The sequence below is a fragment of the Aedes aegypti genome, chromosome 2, assembly GCF_002204515.2.
Source record: "Aedes aegypti strain LVP_AGWG chromosome 2, AaegL5.0 Primary Assembly, whole genome shotgun sequence".
Lineage (NCBI taxonomy): Eukaryota > Metazoa > Arthropoda > Insecta > Diptera > Culicidae > Aedes > Aedes aegypti.
Window position 1 is genome coordinate 169720842 of NC_035108.1, and position 23688 is coordinate 169744529.

A 23688-nucleotide genomic window follows, 5' to 3' on the forward strand; every position below is an offset into this window, starting at 1 on the left:
CAGTGCTTCAAGATCTTGAGCCAGAATTCAACTTTCGTTTTTCTGTTATTTTATACTGAGGTTTATAACATGAAAAACTGAAACAAAATTTGGTAGTCCTTTACATCTATACAAATAATATAAGGAGTAAAAACTAAACTCAAAATTTTCAACACATATCCTCAAGCGATTCGAGTGAGAGTACAAAAATATGCGAGGATTTTTTTTAAAGTCCATAACATTAGGCATTTCACGGTGAAATTCTCTCTCTTTTGCTCTTCAACGAAACTTGAAAACAATGGTGACAAACAAAAGTTTGACAGGAACTGGCACCATTGTTTTCAGATTTCCCGGAGGAGGGAAAGAGAGCGATTTTCTGATGACGTCACCGTACAATGGGCAATAGGGTCCTAAAGCCCTGTCTCAATTTTAGTACCAAACGCTTGAGTTTAGGGCAGAAACACATGTTTACTCAATTTTTAATTGATTTTCATTGGTTTAAGTACAACAAACATTTTTTTATGATTTTGTCACATCTTTTGGTTTAAACTCAAATGTTGGGTATATTTTGTTTTCCGTGTCCCTTCCGAAATGTCAGATAGGAACAACCCCAGTGTTCAAACTATATGCCCTGTGGCATTTTTGTCGAAAAAGTGAATGTCAAACAAGATCACAAGTGTCAAGGTTCATATTCGAAACGATTTTTAAAATTGAAGTTTAAAAATGTTATAGCCGTTATTTGAGCTGGAAAACTTGCTAAAGTAGTTGCAATAACATGCTGTTTCGTATTATTAAATAAAAACAAGAATTCATTAAACATTTTAGGACCCAATTGGCTCTAGAGCATGTTATTGTCGCGCGCCCACCAAATCAGAACGCGCGTGTGGGACACGCGACGTATGACTCGTTCCCGACATAACTGTCATAATGACATGTGTGGCGCTGCATTCTTACGATGTTTATGAACACAGCGCACTATTCAAAGATTAGTCGCGACGCTTGGAGATTGAATAAAAATATATTTAAAAATAAATGTTTGTCCTTATTTCTCTTGGATCCATAATATTGTGCTCTGCAAGATAAATCCACGTAATGCGATTATCTGAAAATGTCGATATACCGTCGCAGTGATAATGAAAATCACCAAATGTTTTAGATTTAGCAAATTTGAAACATTTGTGTCCTCGAAGGACGAAAAAATCCAAGCCTACTTGAATTTTGACGTTGCGTTTGAATTGCGCGCATATCTTCTGCGCGTTACCGCCGCCGCTGGATGTGGATTTAATATAAGCGCCGCAATATACCGAACTCTGAGAGTCAAATTTAGTGTGACATAATTTTTGTATCATCCCCTTTCTACCGTTTGTTTTTGGGTAATAATTGAGTATATCACGGAAATCGTTCGATAAACATACTTAACCGTGTAGCTCAGCTGCTGACAGCTTTCGTTCTGCATTATAAACAAAAACAACGTGCGTTGGCTAGCGTGTTTGTATCCACAATTTCAGTTAGTTGAATAAACTAAATTAGTAAAAGTTCTCTAATTTATAAGAAGAATTGATATAATACCATATTGTATCGTGAAAAACTCGTAATCACTGTTATTTAGTCAAACCAGGTAAACAAAGTTCCCGCTTTGTGAATGTTATTCCGCAGATTTTTAAACCTGACGACAAAAACGCCGCATTTGCAAACTTTTCGCGCGCGACATTACTTTCGGAACATGTCTTGTCCGGAGTTGATTCCCCCGCCGACTGTTCGCGGAATGACCGTACTGGACAAGGGTGCCTTCGACAAAAGAATTAGTGCTCCCCGGCTGATTGTCCCCCGCCAGCTAAACTTCCAGCAGATATGTTCCTCGGTGAAAAAACTGCTACTAAAGATGGAATGTTTCAAACCGGTAGTGTCCGGAGAATACAAAATAACGCTGCATCCTTCAGCGGTGAAGACCTGGGAAGATCTGAAGGAAATTGGCCTGGAGGACAAGGGATTGACCGAAGAGAATCTTGTTTGGGAGGAGATGAAGTTGGGGTACGATAATTGGCGTTACGATGAAATATTGAAGGCAGTTCTGCCGGAGGACAAAGAAGCTCTATCGGCGTTCTCCAAGGTGGGGCATATAGTCCACTTGAACTTAAAGGAACATTTGTTGCCGTACAAGAATCTAATTGGGACGGTTATTAAGGACAAGGTTGTTGGTTGTAGAGCCGTAGTCAACAAGCTGGTAACGATAGATAATACTTACCGGAACTTCCAAATGGAACTGCTCTGCGGAGAGGAAGATTACCAGGTATCGTTGAAGGAAAATGGATGCATTTTTGAGTTCGACTTCTCCAAAGTGTATTGGAACTCAAGACTTTCAACGGAGCATGGACGAGTGGTCGAAATGCTGAAGAAGGGGGATGTTCTACTCGACGTTTACGCTGGTGTAGGCCCCTTTAGTATACCCGCAGCGAAAAAGGGTTATTCCGTTCTGGCCAACGATCTCAACCCCGATTCGTACAAAGCCTTGGTGCATAATTGCGCTAAAAATAAAGTACAGGGACGAATCACATGTTTCAATAAAAACGGGATCGATTTCATCAAAGAAGAAATCAAGCAGTTCATAATTTCCAAAAACCAAGACGATACGTTTACAGGAACTATTCACATTACAATGAATCTTCCAGCATTAGCTGTGGAGCATTTGGAAAACTACGTTGGCTTGCTTAAAGATGAACAAATCGAACTCAAGCACTTCCCATTAGTACATGTCTACTGTTTCGCAAAGGGTGTAGAAGATAACAAACTTCTTGCCCGAGGCTTGGTCGAGAAAAACATGGGCATTCCACTAGGGAACAATTTAAAGGAAATTGCCTTTGTGAGGAATGTGGCTCCCAATAAGGACATGATGCGAGTTAGCTTCTACCTAACCAGGCAAATTTTGTGCCACAATGATATCCAGCTTAAACGACCGACATCGGAGACTAGTCATCAAGATGCTAAACGAAAATGTAACGTTGCTCTGAAAACAGCGAAGATATCTAATAATACTCTTCTCTTCTTTCTACCATCGTAGGTCCTGCGGAAGATTGCTACGATGGGCAAAAGGAACATCAAAAATCGGAACCAACAGAAACAGACGGCCAAAAAAGTTAAGAATGTCTTCGCCGTCAATCAGTCGAAGAAAGGCAACGTCAAGAAAGCGAAAGAGGTGACATCGAAGCTGAAGAAGGTAATTTTCCATATTTTCTTTCCTTGTGATATACACAGTAACCACCAAAATACGATGTCCATCCGCAGATTGGCGAAAATCATTTGCGTTAAAATGTGTGTACTTCATAGTTAAGGCTCAAGAATCCATCATTCAATCATCAGCAATCATCAGAAAAAGAAAACCAGTTTTTTCGTTCAAATTTAAAGACATCCTCATTAAAATCTATCATCGCAATCCAGATAGCATGTGAAATGCAATGATAGAATTTCTTGTAAGTTGCTCAAATTTTGAGCAATAAAACTGGTTTTGAAAATTTGTAAAACGATGATGGTTATTTTCCTCTTAACATATAATCTTTGTGATACAGAGCAAAACATTTTTTTAAACTTTTGAACCAAATTTGAATTTTTACAAAGACGAAACAAAATGCACCCAAATAAAATGTATCAAAAATGTATCACTACACTGCCCATAACTGCATAACAGTCGCATTCGACATTTTTGACAAATTGGAGTTAATACCATGGAGAGTCATCAAATGATAAATACTTTCGATCAACTTTCTAAAATCTGTGAGTTTGTTCTAGAAAATTCGAAAAAAATACCAAGTTGTTTTGTCACATTGGCAATTGTAACCGCATAACAGTCACATTGAGATTATACATGAGCCTCATAATTTAGTAGCAACGAAATTTCTATCAGAATTATTTTATGACTATTCAACCAATATGCGATATGAGTTGTACAAAATTTCAGCCTCAAATAAGCTCTTTTGAATACTTAATGATTTTTTGAAATTTTAGTTTCCTGCCATACTGCAGTAAAATGCAAACTTGGTATCCCATTTACTCAATGCCTACTTTTGTCGAATGTTACAAATATGCAGTTACGGGCAGTACAGTGTCGGACATATCAAATGCACCAAAGCTGTTTTCTCATACAAAATGGTCAATTTCAGAGAGCTATATCTCCGCCGTTTCTCAACCGATTTGTCTCATTTTTTCTGTGACGATCTACAAATTACCTCAATTTTTGATAACTATTAAAAGAGTTGTGTGAAAACTATTGGTTTAAAAGTTACAGATAGGGGGTGGTCCATTAATTACGTAAGGTGTTATGGGGGAGGGGGGGGGGGTTGAAATTTCTTACGCACTATACAAATTATTTTTAATTTTCATACAAAAAATCTTATCATGGGGGGAGGGGGGATATAAAAACCGGCAAAATTGTCGTACGTAATTAATGGACCGCCCCTAGGCTGAATTTTGACATAAAAAATGCACCAAGACGAAAGGTAATGTATCAGACAAACTATGCGTCGTATCCTTTCAGTGTCCTCAGCGCATTTGGTCCTTATCACGCAATGAACAAATGCGCTGAAGACACCAAGATGCTACGACGCATAGTTTTTCGTATACATCACTTTGTGTCTTGGTGCATTTTTAATGTCAAAATTCAACCTATCTGTAACTTTTGAATCAATAGTCTCCGCACAACTTTCACGAGTTCTCAAAAATTAAGGAAATTTGTAGTTCGTCCCATAAAAAATGAATAGAATCGGTTGAGAAATGGCGGAGATATACAGTATTGGACAAAACATTTGCAACTTTTTCGTTTTTCCATACAAAATGACCAACTTTGGTAAGCTATATCTCAGCTATTTATGGACCGATTTGAATGAAATGCTGGCAGAACATCAGACATAACTTGAATTTTAACATATATTTTTGAGTGATTTTTCCAATCACAAGGTAAAAAGCAGTAACGGTTTGACTAAAGTGAATTTTTTGACGATTTTTTGTAAATGACATAACTAAACATTTTGAAGGAATAGCTTCATGGTATCTTCAGCAAAGTTGTAGCTGTTAACGAGATGAACAAGTTTGCTGAAGACAATTTGTGAGTGGAGCTATTAGATTTTGAGATAAATTGTTTTGAATTTTTCGTCGAAAATTACACTTTAGTTAAACCGTTATAACTTATAAACTCGTGATTGGAAAAATTATACAAAAATATATGTTAAAATTCAAGTTATATCTGATGTTCTGTGAAAATTTCATTCAAATCGGTCCATAAACAACTGAGATCTAGCTTACCAAAGTTGGTCATTTTGTATGGAAAATCGAAAAAGTTGCAAATGTTTTGTCCAATACTGTAGCTCTTTGAAATTGACCATTTTATATGGGAAAACGGCTTTGGTGCATTTTATATGTCAGATACTGTAGTAATTTCAATCTTATTTGTCCCCTTTTAATTACAAGCATGTTGTTTTAGCTATCCAAGGCTTTTGGGAAACGTTGTATAGCGATTTGTGATAGATGAGCTAGTGGCAGGTCTCTATTTTAATGGAAATCTCTAAAATGTATCTATTTTTAACGGAAGGTCTCTAATTAAAGTGAAATGGTCTCTAAAGTGACATTCTTTGCTTATTTTGCTTCTGGTGCGGTTTTAAAAGTCCCAGACTGTCCATAACTGCATATTTGTCACATTCGACATTTTTGACAATTTCGAGTTAATACCGGGGAGAGTCATCAAATGATTAATACTTTTGATCAACTTATTGAAATCTGTGAGATTGTTCTAGAAAATTCGAAAAAATACCAAGTTGTTTTGTCGCATTGATAATTGTAACCGCATAACTGTCACATTGAGATTATACATGAGCCTCATAATGTAATAGCAAGGAAATTTCCGTCAGAATTATTTTCTGACTATTCACCCAGTGTGTGATATGAGGTGGTGGTTGGTCCCTAGTGATAAATCCTACCTCCGTTCTGGTCACGATCTCCAGATTATCGTGATTCGTCAACATTCTTATTGATAAAGTGGGGGGACAGGCTTGAAATGGGGTTTGAAAGAAAAGAATGTCAGAACAGGTATCCACCGGCGACGCCAAACGGACCAACGTAATGTGGTGTAATCTGGGATTTGTGGATTGAATACTGATATTTTTTGCCAAGCATCACTATGGGTGACTTCCGAGGATAGCGAAACGTAAGAGGGGTTATGACAAAGTTGTGGGTAAATCCATCACATTGGGGTTGTGACTCTGTGTCTTGTCAGGAATAGGGTCTGATTGGTATTGTAGTATGCAATAGAGTTCGGAATTGATAGACAGACTTTGATGAAAGAAGTTTTGAACGTAAGGCAGCAGCACCTTGGATCTTGGAGGGCGTTGGTCTGGAGAGTTGGGCAGCTGTTTATGCTGGGTTACATTACGTAGAAAGTGGAATCTGTTTTGCTTCGCATAAATTATGGGAAGTATTTGAAAATGGTTTCTTGTTCAGATTGTGTAACGCTAGAAAGAATCTTTAGCTCGGCGTTATATTAGGAGGTTATTATAGTGCAGGGTCGAAGAGAGGATGAATATTTGATCACTTAAACTTTACGCTGCAAGATATTCGTAGTCGTTTTTCGTTTTTTTTCTGATGTACAGGTATAAACAGGTATATTTAGCCTAAATAATGAACAATCATACGCGTAGAGCCTACGGGTCATGAAGTTAGGATTGAAATCAAAATAATATTGCGCATTTCTTTCACACCACAGGATTATCGCAGAAGTTTTCACATGTGCGGAGGTGCCGGTAGAGGTGCGCGATTGCGTCGAGTCGGGTCGGTGTTTTCAGCGGACTCATATTTCGCAAATCGAAGAATGAGTGCTCTGAGGCTGGGCTGTTAAATGTCATGAATTTCACGTGACTTTGACATTTGAATATTGCTAATATCATCGCTCCTAGTGGAAAAAGTCATCGGAAAATGTTTTTCCCGGTGACCTTTTCCGAATTACTATCGGTTGCCAGTATTTGCTTATGCAATATTTCGAACGCAAAGGTGCTATAAGCATTTTAATTTTTCCAAAATTTTGACATTTAACAGCACTGCTCTGAGGGCATCAACATGATTCGATGCGGTCTCACACTTTTATTTGTGCTTTTGCACTTGTCTTATTAAATAGGAATACTTTGTGTTAGGGAAAGTGGAGCAGAATAAATTATGATTTATTAGAATTTTCTAATAGAGGCAGAGTTCACATGTTACTTAGGTATTTGAAAGCAAATGAGAACCACATTAAATAATAGACAAACACTAATGCTCATATTTTTATATTTTTATATTTTTCATTTCATCACGGTTCTCATTGCCCTAGCGGAGTCGACAAAACTCGAGGTGGATAGAATCGACGGAACTACGATACGGAAAAGAAACAGATGAGAAACTAGCGATACATTTATTCAACTATAAAAATCACGTTTTAACGTAATAACTTTATTTCTTTCTTCTCGTTCCAGCAATCCAACAGCCAAACCATTTCTACTATCTTTTCATTTCCTCTTCGTTACATTTATAGTCCCTCTGGTACTGAATCGAGTGGCGCATTCCGCTTTTATTAGCGCTGTCTTTGCTGTACGTTGAGCATGGTGTCGGAGGTGGTGTGCTCTGTAGAACATCTGATGTGCTACACGGCACGCCACTTCCGACATTTTGTTTGGTGTGCGGGATGGGCAGTGCTGGTGATGAGGTGGAGGGCGCTATTCGGTTTAGTGGCAGAGGGACTATATCTATTTAATGTATCTGAAACTTGTGGGACCGCTTTAATTCCGGCGCCTGCTTGTGGAAGAACCCGGTGTGCTAAACGGTATAGGACATGTTAACGGGGGAGGCTTGGTAGGTCCTCACCCAGCCCGTGTCTAGATTGGCGGATAATTGTCTGCCAGGGTGTGGATTGAGCAATTACAATTACAATTACAATTATTCACCCAGTGTGTGATATGAGTTGTATAAAATTTCAGCCTCAACTAACTTCAATCAAACTTTTAAGTTATTTGTAATTTTTAGAAATTTTAGTTTCCTCTCATACTGCCATGAAATACAAACTTGGTATTCCATTTACTCAATGCCTACTCTTGTCGAATGTTACAAATATGCAGTTAAGGGTAGCAGAGTAAAATTCAGAGAATATTACTTGTCTATTTCAAGTTCTTCAAAAATGTATTTGCAGTTTCCTCGTAGGCAAACTGCAGGAATTCTGCTACTGATTCATTTTGAGATTTCTTCTGGCATACATTCAGAGATCTCTCCAGAAATTTTCTTTTCATCAGTTCTCCCAGCGATGTTTCAAGGAATTCTTCCAGTAATTTCCACAAGGATTACTGTGAATATATTAAGAAAGACTATCTCAAGATTTCTTTCAGGTATTTTTTTATCAATTCCTCCATCGATTTCCTCCGTTGTTACTATATGAGATCTTCCTAAGATTCCAATATAAGTTCACCCAAAAAGATCCAGTTTTTATAGAAATTTATTTTGAGGCAGGTCTACAAGAATTTCTAGGAGCTACACCATTTTTTTCAGTTTCCTTCCAGGCAATTTCACATTGATCCCTACAAGAACTCATCCACATTTGCACCCAGGCATCGCTCCAAAAATTCCTCCAGGGATTTTTTCTCGCATAACTTGCGATCTTGTCCTAAAAGCCATTGATAACCGAGTGTGTATCTCCTTGTTTCTAAGCAAATGAATGGTCCAGGATGAAAACTAACACCACTGGGAGATAGATGAGGTTTTTCTCTTCATCGTACCATTGTTTAATAACATGTAAATTCATTCGTTTGATCGGTAGCAACAAGCTACACACTGGGTTACCAACGGCGTTTAGGACGAGATAACAAGTTATGCGAGATTTGTGGAAATATAAACAGTACTCTACCAGGAATTTCGAAATAAATTCGGTCTTCCTCGGATTCCTCCTGAAATTCATTTAGGAATTTCTCCAGTATTTCATTCAAGGATGATTCCTGCCTTTCTTCAGAAACTTCGTCTTCTTCAAAATTTCCATAAGAGTCAAGAGTTTCATGTTTCTTAAGAATTTCTTTCTGAAATGCCTCTTAAATTAAAAAAAAATCTTCAATGTTATCTTAAAAATTTCTTTGACATTTTCCTAAAAAAAATCCAGTCATTTTTTCAAAGGTGTCTACCTTTGAACAAATGACTGGATTATTTTTAAGACGAGGAACTTCACCAAGAAATGCTGGAAGAATTCCAGGAATAATCCCGTAAGATATTCTCCGAGATATTTCAGATTGAAATCTTAAATAAATCTTGAACGACAATTGAGAAGGTGTAGAAATCCTAGAAATCACTCCAGAAAATACTGATTGAATGGATTGAATTCTAGAAGATGTTCTTAACCAGGCCTGACATTAGTCATCGTCATTGCACTTTCTTCAACAGTAGCAACGAGTCGTGTGACCTTCATATATATGCAACACCACTTCTCCGACCAAATGACGAAACTTTTCGTCGTGCAACAGAAGAATTGTAACATTGACAAATTCCTACACTTCAATATGCTCTTCGTCACTAAGACATTTCTGCCTTGTTACGGACTCTGTCGGAGAAGCGCGATAAATTATTGTATGACGCAAAAATATGCGTTTTCGTCACTCGTCACTTAAAGCATGACGAATGACGATATTCTAATACCTAGTTGTTTTGTCGAAACCATGTGAAGAATCTTAACCCTCTAATATCCAAATTTTTCTTTTCGATGTAAATAAAATTTTTCGTTGTCTAAAATCTAAACACATTTTGGGCAATGTTTTAGTTTTATATGCGAATCTATGAATTTTGGTTTTGGTTTGTTATAATTGTTGCAGTCTGGTCTCCTTTCTTAGATAATAAATCTGTAAAGTTCATATTTTTAAGACGCTTAGTCGATACCAGCCTTGTAATAGTTTTAAGGTGTTGTTAATCAAAACCTGTTCAATTGTGCTGTTTCACGATATATTTCAACCGATCATACTGACTATATTAGTCAATAAAATTGGTTGAAACCGTTTTGTTTCAAAGAATAACCTAAATACTTCTGGAACGTTGGATTTGAATGACTAAGATGAGTACAATTCCGTAGTTTCTCGATTTTTTTTTGCGTAGATTGGACATTCCAAGCCCCTTACAAACAAATATAACACCAATAAATAAAGATCATAGGTCCCAGACACCTAGCAAGAAGTATTGCTCTAGACACACCAGTGAAAATTGCGCTTTAAGCTTTTGCTCTTCAGAATCGAACTCACGACGACCAATTCGAGTGTCATCGAGAAGACACGCTTTTCTTGCAAATTATCTTCATTATCCGATCATTTAGAAATACCATAGTAGAATCACACTTATCACACATCATATTAAAAATGTCTAATTCCCGAGAGTAAAAGTAGTAAAATCTTTTAAACTGTAATTAATTACCTGTTGTTAATTCAGTACTTACCAGTCCAATAGAAAACCAAGTTACTCAGGACTTCGAAAGCATTTTCAATCAAGAGAAGGTTTTCGAAAATTCCTGGGAGACTGATTTGGAAGAAGTGAGAACTATTATTAAAAAATATGAAAGCCCCTGGCGATGATGGAATTTTCACATCCTCATCAAGAAACTTCCAGAAAGTAGCTTATCATTCTTAGTTGATATATTCAACAAATGTTTGCAGTTGGCACATTTTCCTGGCAAATGGAAAAAAAAGCTAAAGTTGTACCAATTTTAAAACCAGTCAAAAATGCTGCAGAAGCTTCTAGCTATCGTCCAATCAGTTTGCTTTCCTCCATCAGTAAACTTTTTGAAAAGGTCATAATGATGATCCACATAAATGAAAATTCAATTTTTGCCAATGAACAGTTCGAATTCCGACATGGACATTGGGCGACTCACTAACTTTTACGTGTAACAAATTTGATACGTTCCAAAAAGGGAAGATTTCTCCTAATGCTTCCAAAACTCAACTAATAATATTCCCACCTAAACTAAAAGCTCTTTATTTGAAACCTTCAAGTAGACATGTTGTCACAATGAGAGGGGTTCTTATAAATTGGTCAGATGAAGTTAAGCATCTAGGGCTCATGCTAGATAAAAAAATAACTCAAAAATCACAAATATGTAAAATGTCTGTATTCTAATCTAATCTGTATTCTAATCTAATCTAATCTAAGTGCTTGCAAGCCAATATTGAAAAGCATCCTGGAAATAACGAAATTTCTTCAGATATTTTCTTGTCAGCATTAATATTTACAGCACATCAAAAATATGATACAAATATTAAAATGGCCAGGCCCACTGTGCAAGTGCAGACTTTGGGTTTGAAGATAATTGAAAAGCTCACGGCTATCAGATTATTCACGTATGAATAACATGATAGACGCATTTTTTTTTCAATTTTACAAAGGAAGAAACGGGGACAACCGTACCAACCGTTTCATTTGAAGGGATAGAGTAAAGTGGGGCAAAAGTTCGAGTGGGGTAAGAGTTTCTTTTTAATATTTCTAGCTCAATTCAAAACAAATCTTATGAATGTCATGGTGTTTCGAATGCTATTCAAGTAAGAGACTTTCAATCCAAATATCATAAAAATCGATTGAGATTTGGAAAAGTTATGGCTATTTGTTGTTTTTCAACGTGAATATTGTAATTTTTGGTCAAACTTTCGTAGCATGGAACCAATTGAAGATAACATCTTTTTCAATATTTTATGTAAGGGTGTTTCTAGGTCTATCATAAGGTTGCTTTGAGGTGTATTAGTTTTTGCATAAATGCTTGTAAACAATTTTTGGCCCATAGTGGGGCAAAAGTTCGAATCAGCGGGGCAAAAGTTCGACCCATGTATTAAATCACGGAAAAAATTGCAAATTGTCTGAAATCCACATATTATCTTTAAATTTAGTTAAATTTGTCTGATCGTGTGAAAACTGTCACCTAAATTTTACATTTCCACTTAGTTTTGCGAAAAACTGCTATTTTTGAGTATATTACAATTAACCCGATTTTGGGCAATTTTTTGGTGAAAATTTAATGTGTATTTTTCGTCAAACTTAAGTTTACGGCTGGTGTAAAGTATGCCTGTCATTCAAGAATCGATATTTTGTGTTTTAGCCAGCGAACTTTTGCCCCACACTAGATTCGAACTCTTGCCCCACCGGTGGGGCAAAAGTTCGAATAAGACAATTAATTTTTAAACTGTTATAACTAAAAATGGGTAAATATTTTGACACAAGTTTGTTCAGCAAAATTATAGCCAATATGTTGAAGGTTCACTGTATGGCATTTGTTTTGTTTTAACTGCTATTGTTTTCCTGGAAACTTTGATTATACCACTAAGGTCGAACTTTTGCCCCACCTTACTCTAAGTAAAATCGTTGTCGTCCGGTCTCCTTTTCCTGGGATGGGACACAGGTTTTTCTTCCGTATGTCCTGACTCTAAAGCCATGGCTTAAGCGCATTTACTCGCTCTCTGGAATGAAATAAAAATTTGATTTGTACAATTCATCCCACCCCATTATTTAGATATATGATGGCAATATAATATAATAACCCACAAAGAATTAAAAGGAACGTTCTCACCCAGTTTTCTTGCTTCTGGTTCAGCCTGCATTGTTAGTTACACAGTATCTTCTTTTTTTTTTCATTCAATATGTAAAATGTCTGTATTCACTTATTAACAGAAAATCGAAACTTTGTCTTAAGAACAAGCTTTTGATCTTCAAACAAATTTTCAGGCCAGCCATGTTGTATGCTGTCCCAATATGGACTAGCTGTTGTAGCACCAGCAGTTTAAGTTAGGTTAAATAAACTGAAAGCGTTTTTTATCTCTTATAAGCAGGTGAAATCAACTCTCCTGTAAAAATTCTGAACTGCTACGGCAAATGAAATGTAATATGTTGTTAACAAAATGTTAATAAATGCTTAATTTAGTTTTAACAAATTAGGATGATAGTGTTGCCCAACACAGAAAACCTATATATAATAAATGAATGTAATGTTTGGAATGATACTAATGAAAAAAACGAAAAAAATAAGCCCTAAACAGACCAACTGAACAGGTAATAACAAATAATAATCTAGAACTATCACAAATTGCTTCAACACGTCTTAAAAGCCCTGACAACAACATTTTTGTGATAAAAAAAAATTTGAGCAAATCAGATACAAACACTGCTTAGTGATGGAAACGTCAATGGGCACTTAATTTTGACACACTTCATTTGGGTGTTTCGTTTTTGTGAAGTTCAAAATAATATGCGAAATCAAAAACTTTTTTGCTCTGTATCACACAAAGTTCTCATGTTGCATACGAAGAACAAACATTTGAACGAAAAAAAATCCCGTTTTGACATACAATTTTTGCCAATTTGCGTGATTGTGGGCAAGTGGCCACTATATTTCGGCGGTGGTTGTACCTATCCACGTTTATCAAACGAAAAAAAATCGATTCCAGATCAATGTACAGGATAAACGCGAAAAAGCAGACAAGAAGTTCCAGGATCTTCACGCTCACATTGTGGCCAAAAAGCCGGAAAAGAAACCCTTGCCTGCAAAACCTGCTTCTAAGAAAAATAAAAATCAAGCCAACACAAAACAGGTTGAAGCGGGGCTGGATAAGATGCAGATGTAGTAGCAGAACTATCCGATAAGTACCAGATTTTTCCTATACTGTACCTATTTTGCATTATTGTATGGATTGTTTAAACTACGTGTGACTTGGATTTTTTTTTCTTTGGATTGGTCAAAGATGACAGCATTTCCCAGTAGATTATTGCTTTAGTATTTTTCTCTAGATCGCTCTAGCCGGAATAGATTTGTTGTACTACAATGTATACAAATAATTAATTTCCCAAGTCCTAACGTTAGGAACGAAAGAGAAATTATACCTTTTTTTTAAGCATAACGTTTCCATTTAGACAGAGTGTGTTTTAGGAGTGGGCTATTTGTCATAAAGCCCAGTTATGTTAAATGTACTTTATGGCATATGGCGTTATGCCAAACGACCCAGAACCGTTTGGTTACAAAATTTTGTGTGGACCAGGCTAAGTTTCTAAGATCTTCTTGCTTGATTGTACCTATGTATCTGTGGCATTTAAATTGGATTCTATCATAAACATCTCCCAAGCTTTTAGTTTCATCCTAATAATGCACTCAGAAATATCAAATAACGGTCCAGGGCCGACAAAGCTCGTACACTCTCTAAAAAGAGTTCTGGAAAACGCGAACTGTCAAAAATACACCATGAACTACCATCATGTTTACGCATAAACGTGATCTAGTTCACGGTGTATTTTTGCTTATTGACAAGTTCACGTCTGCTGTTCACGGATGCGAGAACGGATTTTTTTCTGTGTATAGCTGCACCTTGTCTTGCTAAATTGTCGGTGTTTTCATTCCTCTTAATATTTACCACCGGGCACACAGTATAATGTAACTGCGTCCCTACTGGCCACTTGCTTCAGAGAAAGAATGCATTCCCACATTAACATTAGGGCAATTCAAAATTTAAAAAAAGTTTGAAAAACCATCCTCCCATATCTTCCTTCCATCCTTACTTACTTTATACTTGATGGGCTACAATCCGCTACGTTGAATCTACGCCGAATGGATAATTCTTCTCCACTGGGCTCGGTCCTGAGCCAATCGCTTCCAGTCGCCCTGAACGATAAGTGCCCTTAAGTCCTCTTCAACTGCAAAAAGCCAACGTGTGCGCGGCCTACCACGAAGCCGACGGCCTCGTCCGGGTTCTCTACTGAATATTATTTTTGCTTGTCGTTCTTCCGGCATTCGTACCGCGTGACCAGCCCAACGCAGCCTGTCGTGTTTTATGAGCTTGATAATATCCACTTCTTTATATACTTGGTACATCTCATGATTCATGCGACGCCGCCAGATGCCATTTTCTTGTTTACCGCCGAGTATTGTTCGCAACACTTTACGCTCAAAAACTCCAAACGCTTTCCGATCGACTTCTTCTAACGTCCAGGATTCATGGCCAATCTCCAATCTGTGGCCCTTCTTATACAGAGGGCAGATGAGGCCCTTCAGCCAGCTAGCAGGCAATTCTTCTATCCTTAACAGAGTACGGTGCAGTATTTCGTACAGCTGCTCACTACCGTGCTTGAAAAGTTCGGCCGGGAGCTCGTCTTTTCCAGCAGCCTTACAGTTTTTCAACTCCTTAATCGCTCTTCTAACCTTATCTAGCGTCGGGGGCTCCACAGCTTGTTCATCGTTGCCGATGATCAATCTGTTCTCAGACACGCTCGTGTTTTCTCCATTCAACAATTGCTCGAAGTGTTCTTTTCACCTGGCAGCCACCAAGATTTTGTCTGTCAGCAAGTTACCTTCGCGGTCATTGCACATAACGGGAGACGGCGCAGTTTTTCTCCGTACGCCATTGACAGTTTCGTAAAATCTCCGCACATCGTTTTGTTCGATGCTGTTTTGCGCCTCAGTAATGATGTCTTCTTCATACTGCCTTTTCTTTCTGCGGTGGATTCGTTTCTCGGCTGCTCTAGCTTCCTTGTACCGCTCTCTATTCTGCCGAGTACCAGACACTAACATCCGGCTTCTGGCAACATTCTTCTCATCCGTCACATTCTGGCACACCTCATCAAACCAACCGTTTCTGGGTCGTCTCTGAGCAGTACCTATCACCTCTCGCGCTGCTGTGCTCATCACACCGTGGATAGACTCCCACAGATTGTTGAGATTGTCGCCTACGTGCAAAGTAGGTGCTGCTGATGGCCATCCCTCTAGCTGCAGCCAAAGTTATTAGCCTTAGGCCGTTGTCATTGGTGGCGGAGTGAAGGCTCTCCGTACCAATTATTGGGCGGAAAACATCCTCTCTTCCGACCTGAGCGTTGGCATCCCCGATAACAACTTTTACCTCATGTTTTGGGCACTCTCCGTAGGTCTTGTCGAGACAATCATAAAACGCATCCTTCGTGTCGTCGGGTTTATCGTTTGTCGGCGCATAGATGTTGATCAGACTGTAGTTGAAGAATTTGCCCCGTATCCTCAATACGCAGCTTCGTTCATTAATCGGTTTCCACCTCATAACACGCTTCATCTGCTTCCCGATCACTACGAATCCGACACCATGCTCTGCCTTATCGCTGCCACTATGGTAGATGTTGTATTTGAAAGCTGTGTTGGCGACGGGATCCACCGCCCTGAATTAACGTTCTCCAGTTCTAGGCCATCTTACTTCCTGAATAGCAGCCACGCTCACTCCAACCTTCTGCATTTCACGAGCCAAACGGCTCACTCGTCCGGGTTCATTTAACGTCCCGACATTCCAGGTACCGAGTTTCCAATCATAGTCCTTATTTCGTTGCCAGGTCGATTGCCGAAAATATCGTTCGTTATTTCTCCTTTCTCCATACTACTACGGCCATTACCTATCCCTGCCCCGGCTTTGGACTGACTTGAGCTCTCAATGCCCCACCAAACGCTGCAAAATAAAAATGAAATCTATCGAGCACAATACTGGAGAACTGGTTTCTACTTCAGCGTCCGAAAACCATTGCGAAGAGATCAATTCCCGTCCCAAGAGTTTTCAATTCTTCAAAATGAATGCATCATTCAATGCATATTGACATATTTACATTTATTTTATTCTCACCATAAATTCGAAATAAGCCCGTTTTATTAAAATATATATCTTTTTACTGAATAAACAGGATTTAATGAATATGTTTTGACTTTTCATCTCAGAAAAAAGGCATTCTACAAGTAGTAGGGGAAAAGCGTCAATTTTCGACCACCACTAATTTTCGACCCATTCATACGATTTTAGCCTACTTGGTATGAAAATCCGAAAATTGGCACAAAATGTTTGTAGGTCGAAAATAAGTGCTTTATCTCTACATAAATTTTTCACGAACTATCAGAAAAACTGGTGACTAACGTATATTAAACATTACAAGGAATTTGCATTTCGCAAATCTTTTGGGATTGATTACTCCATTAGAAGTTTTGACGAATAATTGGCAAACGTGATTGATGGCTGACTGACAGTCAAAAATTTGAAATATTTCCATAAATTTTGATAAATTTTGAAAACGATCAGAAATCTAAACCTGTATATTGTACTTAAATTTTTAGAACAAATTATTTGGTGGGCGGTCTTCGTGGCCGTGCGGTTAGTGTCGTCAGGCAACAAAGCGCATCGTGTCATGGATATGGGGTCGATTCCCGCTTCATCACACAGTCATAAAAACTTTCGTCAGGAATGATTTTCGGCCATGCCATTTGATCATGCTTGTCCGTTGTTCAGTTATAAGTAACATTTGGTGCAGCTGAATTTGGCTGATAATTTTCTGAAAAAAAACATATAAATTTCATATGTATTTTGACAAAATTATAACTAATAAAAAATTTGAAATTAAGTTTAGTTTTGTTTTTCATTGCACTACGAAAGTTTTTAAGTTAATTTTTTGTCATATTTATTGAACCATGCAACATTGATGTTGTATATTTGAAATCAAAGCACTTTATTTGAGTTTATCTGAGCCAGCACTTTTACAAAACCTGTTTAAATTTTCCCATGCGGTCCGAAGCTCTGGTGAAAAATCTAGATTTGGCCCGCAAAGTGTTGTACCTTGAGAACCACTGGTATAATATTAAGGCTCTGATAAGATCGGGGGGATAGCAGTTCATGATAAAATCCATCTAAAACAGCTCCAAACCTGGGGGACACTACTGCTATCGGAATTTCCCAACATTGCTTATCGTGCCAGTAAAATAAAAAAAAAACTATCCCAAAAGTAAGCAAACGAGAAAAATGGATTTTATTGAGGAGACTTGGTGTACATTGAGCCAGAAATTGCGTAAGAATTTCATAAGAGAACGCTTGTGAATTGATTTCTTGACTGATTTTCTCTCTTTCATAAGATTCTTATGAAACACAAAACGTCCGATAATCACAAGAAATTCTTGTCGTTATCATTAGAGATCTTATGAATATCTTTATTTTCCTAAATTCAAAGAGCGATTCTCTAAATACATAATGGTCGTTTTTTCAAGCAAAAGGTCTCTAACGTTACTATTTTTGAAACACTCAGACGATACCAGCCCTGTTTCAACGATGTTTATTACAAAGACAGCAGATTCATATTACGCCACAAAACCGAAGCATGTTTTATTTGGAATTATGTTTATTTACATTTGAAATTATATTTTATTTGCTACACATATCAGCCTTATATTAGCCTTATGAAGAAGATAGGAAACCCGCAAAGACAATATTCAACAATCGCGACACCAGAGATAGTACACGGTACCTTCATTTCTTGTCTCTTGAAGAACGTGTAAATGTCGCAACATTTGCAGTTTTACATTGACCTTTTTGTCGATCAACCGACCCATCTTTCGTGCAATGTCCCCTTGTGTGACGAATTTAATGTCTGAAACAGAAAGCAAAACATATTTCAATTAGAATTATTCTGGGACTGGACCGAACAGCAGATTTATCTATGCATCACAAGATCGGCCATATATCAATTAATATGAGTTGATGAGCATGTTATTATTATTTTATCAGCATGCTTTGGTCGATATGGAGCGTAAGGGTTTTTTATTTTGTATGATTAAATATTCGAGCAAAAGAAACATGAAATAATTATAAGGTTTATCTTAGTTTCAATAAAGCATTCGATGGAATCGGAATCAGTATTTGGCAAACTAAATTTGAACTATGAATGACAATATTTAAGAAAGGTCTGTTTTTTTGCAATTAAATAACTAACTTAAATGTAGGTTTGGCTATACAAAAAATCACAGACGTAGCAAAGAAAGGGCTAACAGCTGTTTATCGACAATTTGGCTTATCACGACGCACTTAACGAACTTAATGAAGATCTTAGGTTTTCAATGCTAATAATGGACCCCTTAGTAGGTAGCTGAAATTCATTCTAGACGCTTTTCCGCAATGATATCTCAGACGCATATACGTTTTGTGGAGTCTAACAACAAATTCAATGTCTTTACTTCATAGTACGTCTATGAAACATACAAAATCATTCGATTTTTCCAGCGAAATATGCATTTGAAAAACTGTTGTCCGAATGCCTATTATGGACCCTCCCGGGGTCCATAATACGCAAAGGGTCCATAACCGGCATCGACTCTTCTAAATCCTTCGAAAGTGAAGTACCGTCAACGTACCAGTATCCGCTCATGTTCCAGTAGCCCGCTTACGAGTTTAAAAAGTAAGGTAATTTGAGCAAATACACAAAAGATTGTCTGCAGTACGATTCCATTTCTCGATTTGAATTGTCTAGTGGCTGTAGTTTTCAAATTTATTTTGTTTAAACTCTTCTTTTTAAAGTGTGAGCGGGCTACTGGAACATGAGCGGATACTGGTGCACTGATGGTAGTTAGATCAATGAGGGAGCTTACTTGGAAATGCCGATTGCTGTTGGTTGAAAATTTTCCATAGAGCCAAATCCTGCTGATTTGTAACGGCCTTCTTGTTTTTGTACAGCAATGTGTACTTTTCCTCGAAGGAAGGCACAATAACCGTTTGCATAAATGCCAGAAGCTCATCCAGGTTTTCGCGGCCCCGCATATACTTGGGGATTTGATCGAACTCTTCGTGGGTGATTTTGAAGTTGAAATCCAAGAACGACAGGCATCGGGGCTTCATTTTAGTTACGAATGGTGATTTCTGATAATCGGATAGGAACATTTTGTCTGCAGTAACCTTTTTGGCTGAACCAATGGAATCTGTCTGTCCGTTGTGTTCCTGTAATATGGGTTTCTTTCGGTCGTTATCTTTCAGCTGTCCCATCAAATGAATAGCGAGGGTTTGATTCCGTTGCATTTTCCTCATGACATCTACATATTTCGGGCCAAGCTCGTTGCGAAATTTGTCCAATGCAAATTTTGCCTTATTGAGCGCACCCGTCGTATCAAGGCATTGTCTGTTGAGGTCGTTCATATCAGCGACAATATCGGGTTTGCAAGCCTGCAGTTCGAAAAATGTTTCTATCCGACGAAGCAACTGCACTTGCTTTTCCAGTGATGTCGTTATATTTTCCATTTTTGGTTTATCGCCTGAAGATTGAAGAAAAACAATGAATAACTGAATCAAATCAAATCAACCCACAAATTGTCGAAACTAGGAATACAAACGTTATGAAGATATGTCTTAGGGTACGCACACCTTTAGCGAAGGTAGTTTAAAAGGAGGTGTTGAGAAGTTATCATTGTTTTAGCTTACATTTTATTGTATAATATACTATTTTTATTGTATGTATTATTTCTGAATTATGTGTTGATGATAGTGTTTATTAAAATATGGATAGTGAGAAAATTACCAACATTTTTTTTGCTTTATAAATTGGCGCCTTATTGGTTGTACTAAGGTAGCACTTAAAGAATAAAATTAAAAAATGTCCCCTCTACTGCACTAACAGTATCAATTAATATTATTAAATTTATCATTAAAAATCGAAAAAGAATAATGGTTTCAATGCTTTTGCAATATGAATGATGGCTTGCTATGCACTACGAACGCGTACAATTTGGTTTGCATCCGTTATTAGCTCAGAAACAACGCTCGATTAAAAATGTATTTATGCTAGGCACGAAATGATGTTGTTATCAAATATTATCAACTCGGTAAAAACATATAAAATTATCCTATCTGCACAAGATAATTTCTTTTTGTTAATGTTCTCTTTCACACATTACGATGTGAATCAATACTAAGATCTCCATCAATGATACGCTTACCCTATTAGACATGATTTTGTTTTCTGTTTTGATGTCTTATTTCCGTTACTTCATGCGTTTGCTAGAACTTTCGGCTTATGAAGGACACATACTAACATATAAAAGCTAAAGTATGTAGAAGTGTTGGGATATCTGCAGAGAGAGGGCCTAGTACAACTGATATTTGCTCATGCAGCCCTTCCTCACATCGTTTTGACTCGTAGAATGTCGGTATTCCCTTTCTAGCAGGTATACCGTAACCGTACCATATTTAACGCGGGTCCTAACTTGAGGCATTTTTTATTAATTTTATCTTAAATTTATCCCAGTTCCGATTAGCACTCGGAAGTCTATATTTAATTTTCATTTACCGTAATCCGGGGTAACATTGATCATATTTTTGAATATTTCTTAAGTATTCCGTTTCCAAATGCAAATGTTGCAAATCTTATATTTTTAAAACAAGTACTGCCACCCATAGCTCGTGACTACATATTATATTTTGCTTTTTGAAAGAATTAAGGATGTTTAAAAAAATGTTTTAAGCAATTTTTTGATTTAGCTGATATGGGGTAACATTGATCACCTATGTAAACAACGTTCGGTAATATTGAAAATGACGTTACTTACTTAAACCATGGCCCCCGAAGCCGAATATGAAGGCCAAACGCTTACAAATCATTTACTTTTTGAATTATTTTAAAATTAAAAACACCTCGAACTACGGAATACGCCTAAAGTTAGGCAATTTCCTAAGGGATTTTTATGTTCTTAACAGTAATTCGTTAATGCTGCCTAATTGAGCATACTTATGAAAGTTTTGACAACGGATTCGTTTTCAGCGATACCATTTTTAGTAAGAACCGCATTTTCCTTGCTCATATCGTTTGCGGAACGAATGTGAGACATGAATCTTCGGTAGTGTCATCCTTACCCATTGAAATCATTGTTTCGAAAAGTTGACAAATTTACGCGTAAGGTAAACGCAATTTTCGCAAAAATGTTCACTTTCAATAGCCCATGAATATAAGTAAAACAAGCACCATTCATGATTTGGAAATATTTCATCAATAAATGATGATACGAACTTTTTACATGATGAGTCATTCCGATCAATGTTACCCCGCTGATCAATGATACCCCGGATTACGGTACATGTTTTTGAAGATTCCCAAGCGTAAAAAATATTTTTGATTAATTATGGTCAAACATAAAATTTGTTTGAAAATGAAACCGACAAGTGCGTCAATTTTCCCATTCCTTAGTGAACTGTGCTAAATATTGTTCATCACTTTTCGTCATTCGTGTTATCATCCATAGCAGTCAGTAGTATACTTTTATTCAAGAACTGACGTTGAAATGTATCTATGCTTAAGGGTTAAGGCATATTTTTGTATGAAAATCTTGTACGGCAAGTTAGACACACAATCCTTATTATTTGCTGAATAAAATAGCGGGTTGGAAATAGTAGAACCAATATTGGTGAAATTTATGGTGCTTGCATTCAAAAAAATCGTCGGACAAACCAATGCTTTATAAATTTATATATATATTTACATGTAAAATTCCGTCAACCCTGGCCACGATCACAGGGTTTGACGGTGCCAAAGTAGAAGGTGCACCATAATAATACCCGTCTGTGAAACATATCACCTTCCCAATACTTTGGCACACCTCCAACGGTTCATGATTTATCATGAAACGGCTGCATTCAGGCGGAGGATCTGTTAATATGTTTCGGCATATTATCAGGTCCTCCTCGAACGGAGGGACCGCCAGGGCTCATTAGTTACTTATAAACCAGTGCTGGTTGTTTGATGTTTCAATTCGTTTACACGAGCTGTAGCATCCTTTGTACTAATCAGCAATGGTGGTTAAGTTTCGAAGCCAACGTGTGATCAATCGTTTTATAATGCAACATAAGAATGGGTGTTTGGTGGAACTGTGCGTTACACTCGTCGTTATTAAATTTAGTGATTGTGAAGGTGCTAATAGTGATTTTATAATTAAATCTATAGTGATGAAAATTTGAAAATTAAGGTGAAGTGATTCTGATAGTTTTGTTAAAAATATAATAATAATGATGTGAACTCTACTAATTTAATAATGGCCATAATACATTGTGCAATCATTTTTCTGAATATAAACTTAATTGCCTAGTTCTTCAAACGTGCATGATAAAAATATTAATACATAATGACAGCGAGTGCAGAAGAATGGATCGAATTGATTTTTTTTAATGTAACTTTCTTGATCATAGTGCTAAATCGTAGTTTGAATTGTAATGACTCTACAGCAACAAAAATAATGATACATTTAAATTGAATATTTTTAAATTACTTAGTAATGCTAACAGATGGTAATGCTAACAGATTTATATGAAAATGTTGTGATGTGAAAAGTGATATAATAGAAAGTATATCTGAAGTGTATTACGAAAGTTGATGAGTGATAATCGGTGATATACGTGATAGTGTCGAAAATAAAAGTGACGATAGTGAGTGATGAAATGAAATGGGGAATGAGGACCTTTTAATAAAACTATTTCGTTCTTCACTTTAACCACTCTAGTAGCATTTCAGGCCTTATCATAGTTTGATAGTATTTTGAACTACTAGACTGCAAAACTACGGCAAGGGCTGATTGCTGCTAGCGTACACAGTGACCATTTGAGCAACATTGCTTAGGAACGTCTGTGTGATGAACGCAATAGAGGCTTATAAAAGCAAATGCTGGGAAGGAGCTTAGGGCAGATTAAGAGTGCCAGTACTACCCCTATCGCTACCGAAAAAAAAAAAAAAAAAAAAAAAAAAAATTTACATGTAAAATTCCGTCCATAAATTACGTAACGCTTTTAGAGAGAGGGAAATCAGGGAAACGTGACGATACATACAAGATTTTTGCACTCCCCATACAAAAAATGTGTTCTAGCTGTTACGTCTGTTTTGTATGTTGTTCGTTGGTTAGTTTAAATTTTACTTTTT

At 37.1% G+C, this 23688-nt stretch overlaps 2 protein-coding genes across 4 annotated transcripts; one reads left to right on the top strand and one right to left on the bottom strand.

Moving 5' to 3' along the window:
* The first annotated feature begins 1603 nt into the window (after window positions 1-1603).
* LOC5572201 (tRNA (guanine(37)-N1)-methyltransferase) lies at window positions 1604-13704 on the top strand. 2 transcript variants are annotated; one of them, XR_002500154.1, is made up of 3 exons: window positions 1604-2972; window positions 3038-3193; window positions 13437-13704. XR_002500154.1 is itself a non-coding variant. In XM_021843104.1 (3 exons), exons 1-3 carry the CDS (start codon window positions 1622-1624, stop codon window positions 13611-13613), a joined length of 1677 nt encoding a protein of 558 aa, XP_021698796.1. In that variant the 5' UTR covers window positions 1604-1621; the 3' UTR covers window positions 13614-13704. The 2 variants fall into 2 exon arrangements, 1 of the variants encoding a protein (XP_021698796.1); XM_021843104.1 differs by having other exon boundaries at window positions 1604-2977; window positions 3050-3193.
* Window positions 13705-18097: 4393 nt separating this feature from the next.
* Window positions 18098-20186, bottom strand: LOC5572200 (spindle and kinetochore-associated protein 1). Of its 2 annotated transcripts, XM_021843105.1 has the most exons (3): window positions 20123-20186; window positions 19388-20044; window positions 18131-18393 (listed from the first exon to the last, which is right to left on the bottom strand). In XM_021843105.1, the coding sequence occupies exons 2-3, from the start codon at window positions 20028-20030 to the stop codon at window positions 18236-18238; spliced, it is 801 nt and encodes a 266-aa protein (XP_021698797.1). In that variant the 5' UTR covers window positions 20031-20044; window positions 20123-20186; the 3' UTR covers window positions 18131-18235. The 2 variants fall into 2 exon arrangements, with proteins under 2 accessions (XP_001653867.1, XP_021698797.1); XM_001653817.2 differs by lacking the exon at window positions 20123-20186 and having other exon boundaries at window positions 18098-18393; window positions 19388-20116.
* Between the last annotated feature and the right edge of the window lie 3502 nt (window positions 20187-23688).

Coding starts and splice junctions, on each gene's coding strand:
- LOC5572200 (XM_001653817.2), bottom strand. CDS start 20,030: ATGGAAAATATAACGACATCACTGGAAAAGCAAGTGCAGTTGCTTCGT. Junction 18,394..19,387: donor ACAGCAATCGGCATTTCCAA/GTAAGCTCCCTC, acceptor TTTCTGTTTCAG/ACATTAAATTCGTCACACAA.
- LOC5572201 (XM_021843104.1), top strand. CDS start 1,622: ATGTTATTCCGCAGATTTTTAAACCTGACGACAAAAACGCCGCATTTG. Junction 2,978..3,049: donor ATGCTAAACGAAAATGTAAC/GTTGCTCTGAAA, acceptor GTCCTGCGGAAG/ATTGCTACGATGGGCAAAAG. Junction 3,194..13,436: donor TGACATCGAAGCTGAAGAAG/GTAATTTTCCAT, acceptor AATCGATTCCAG/ATCAATGTACAGGATAAACG.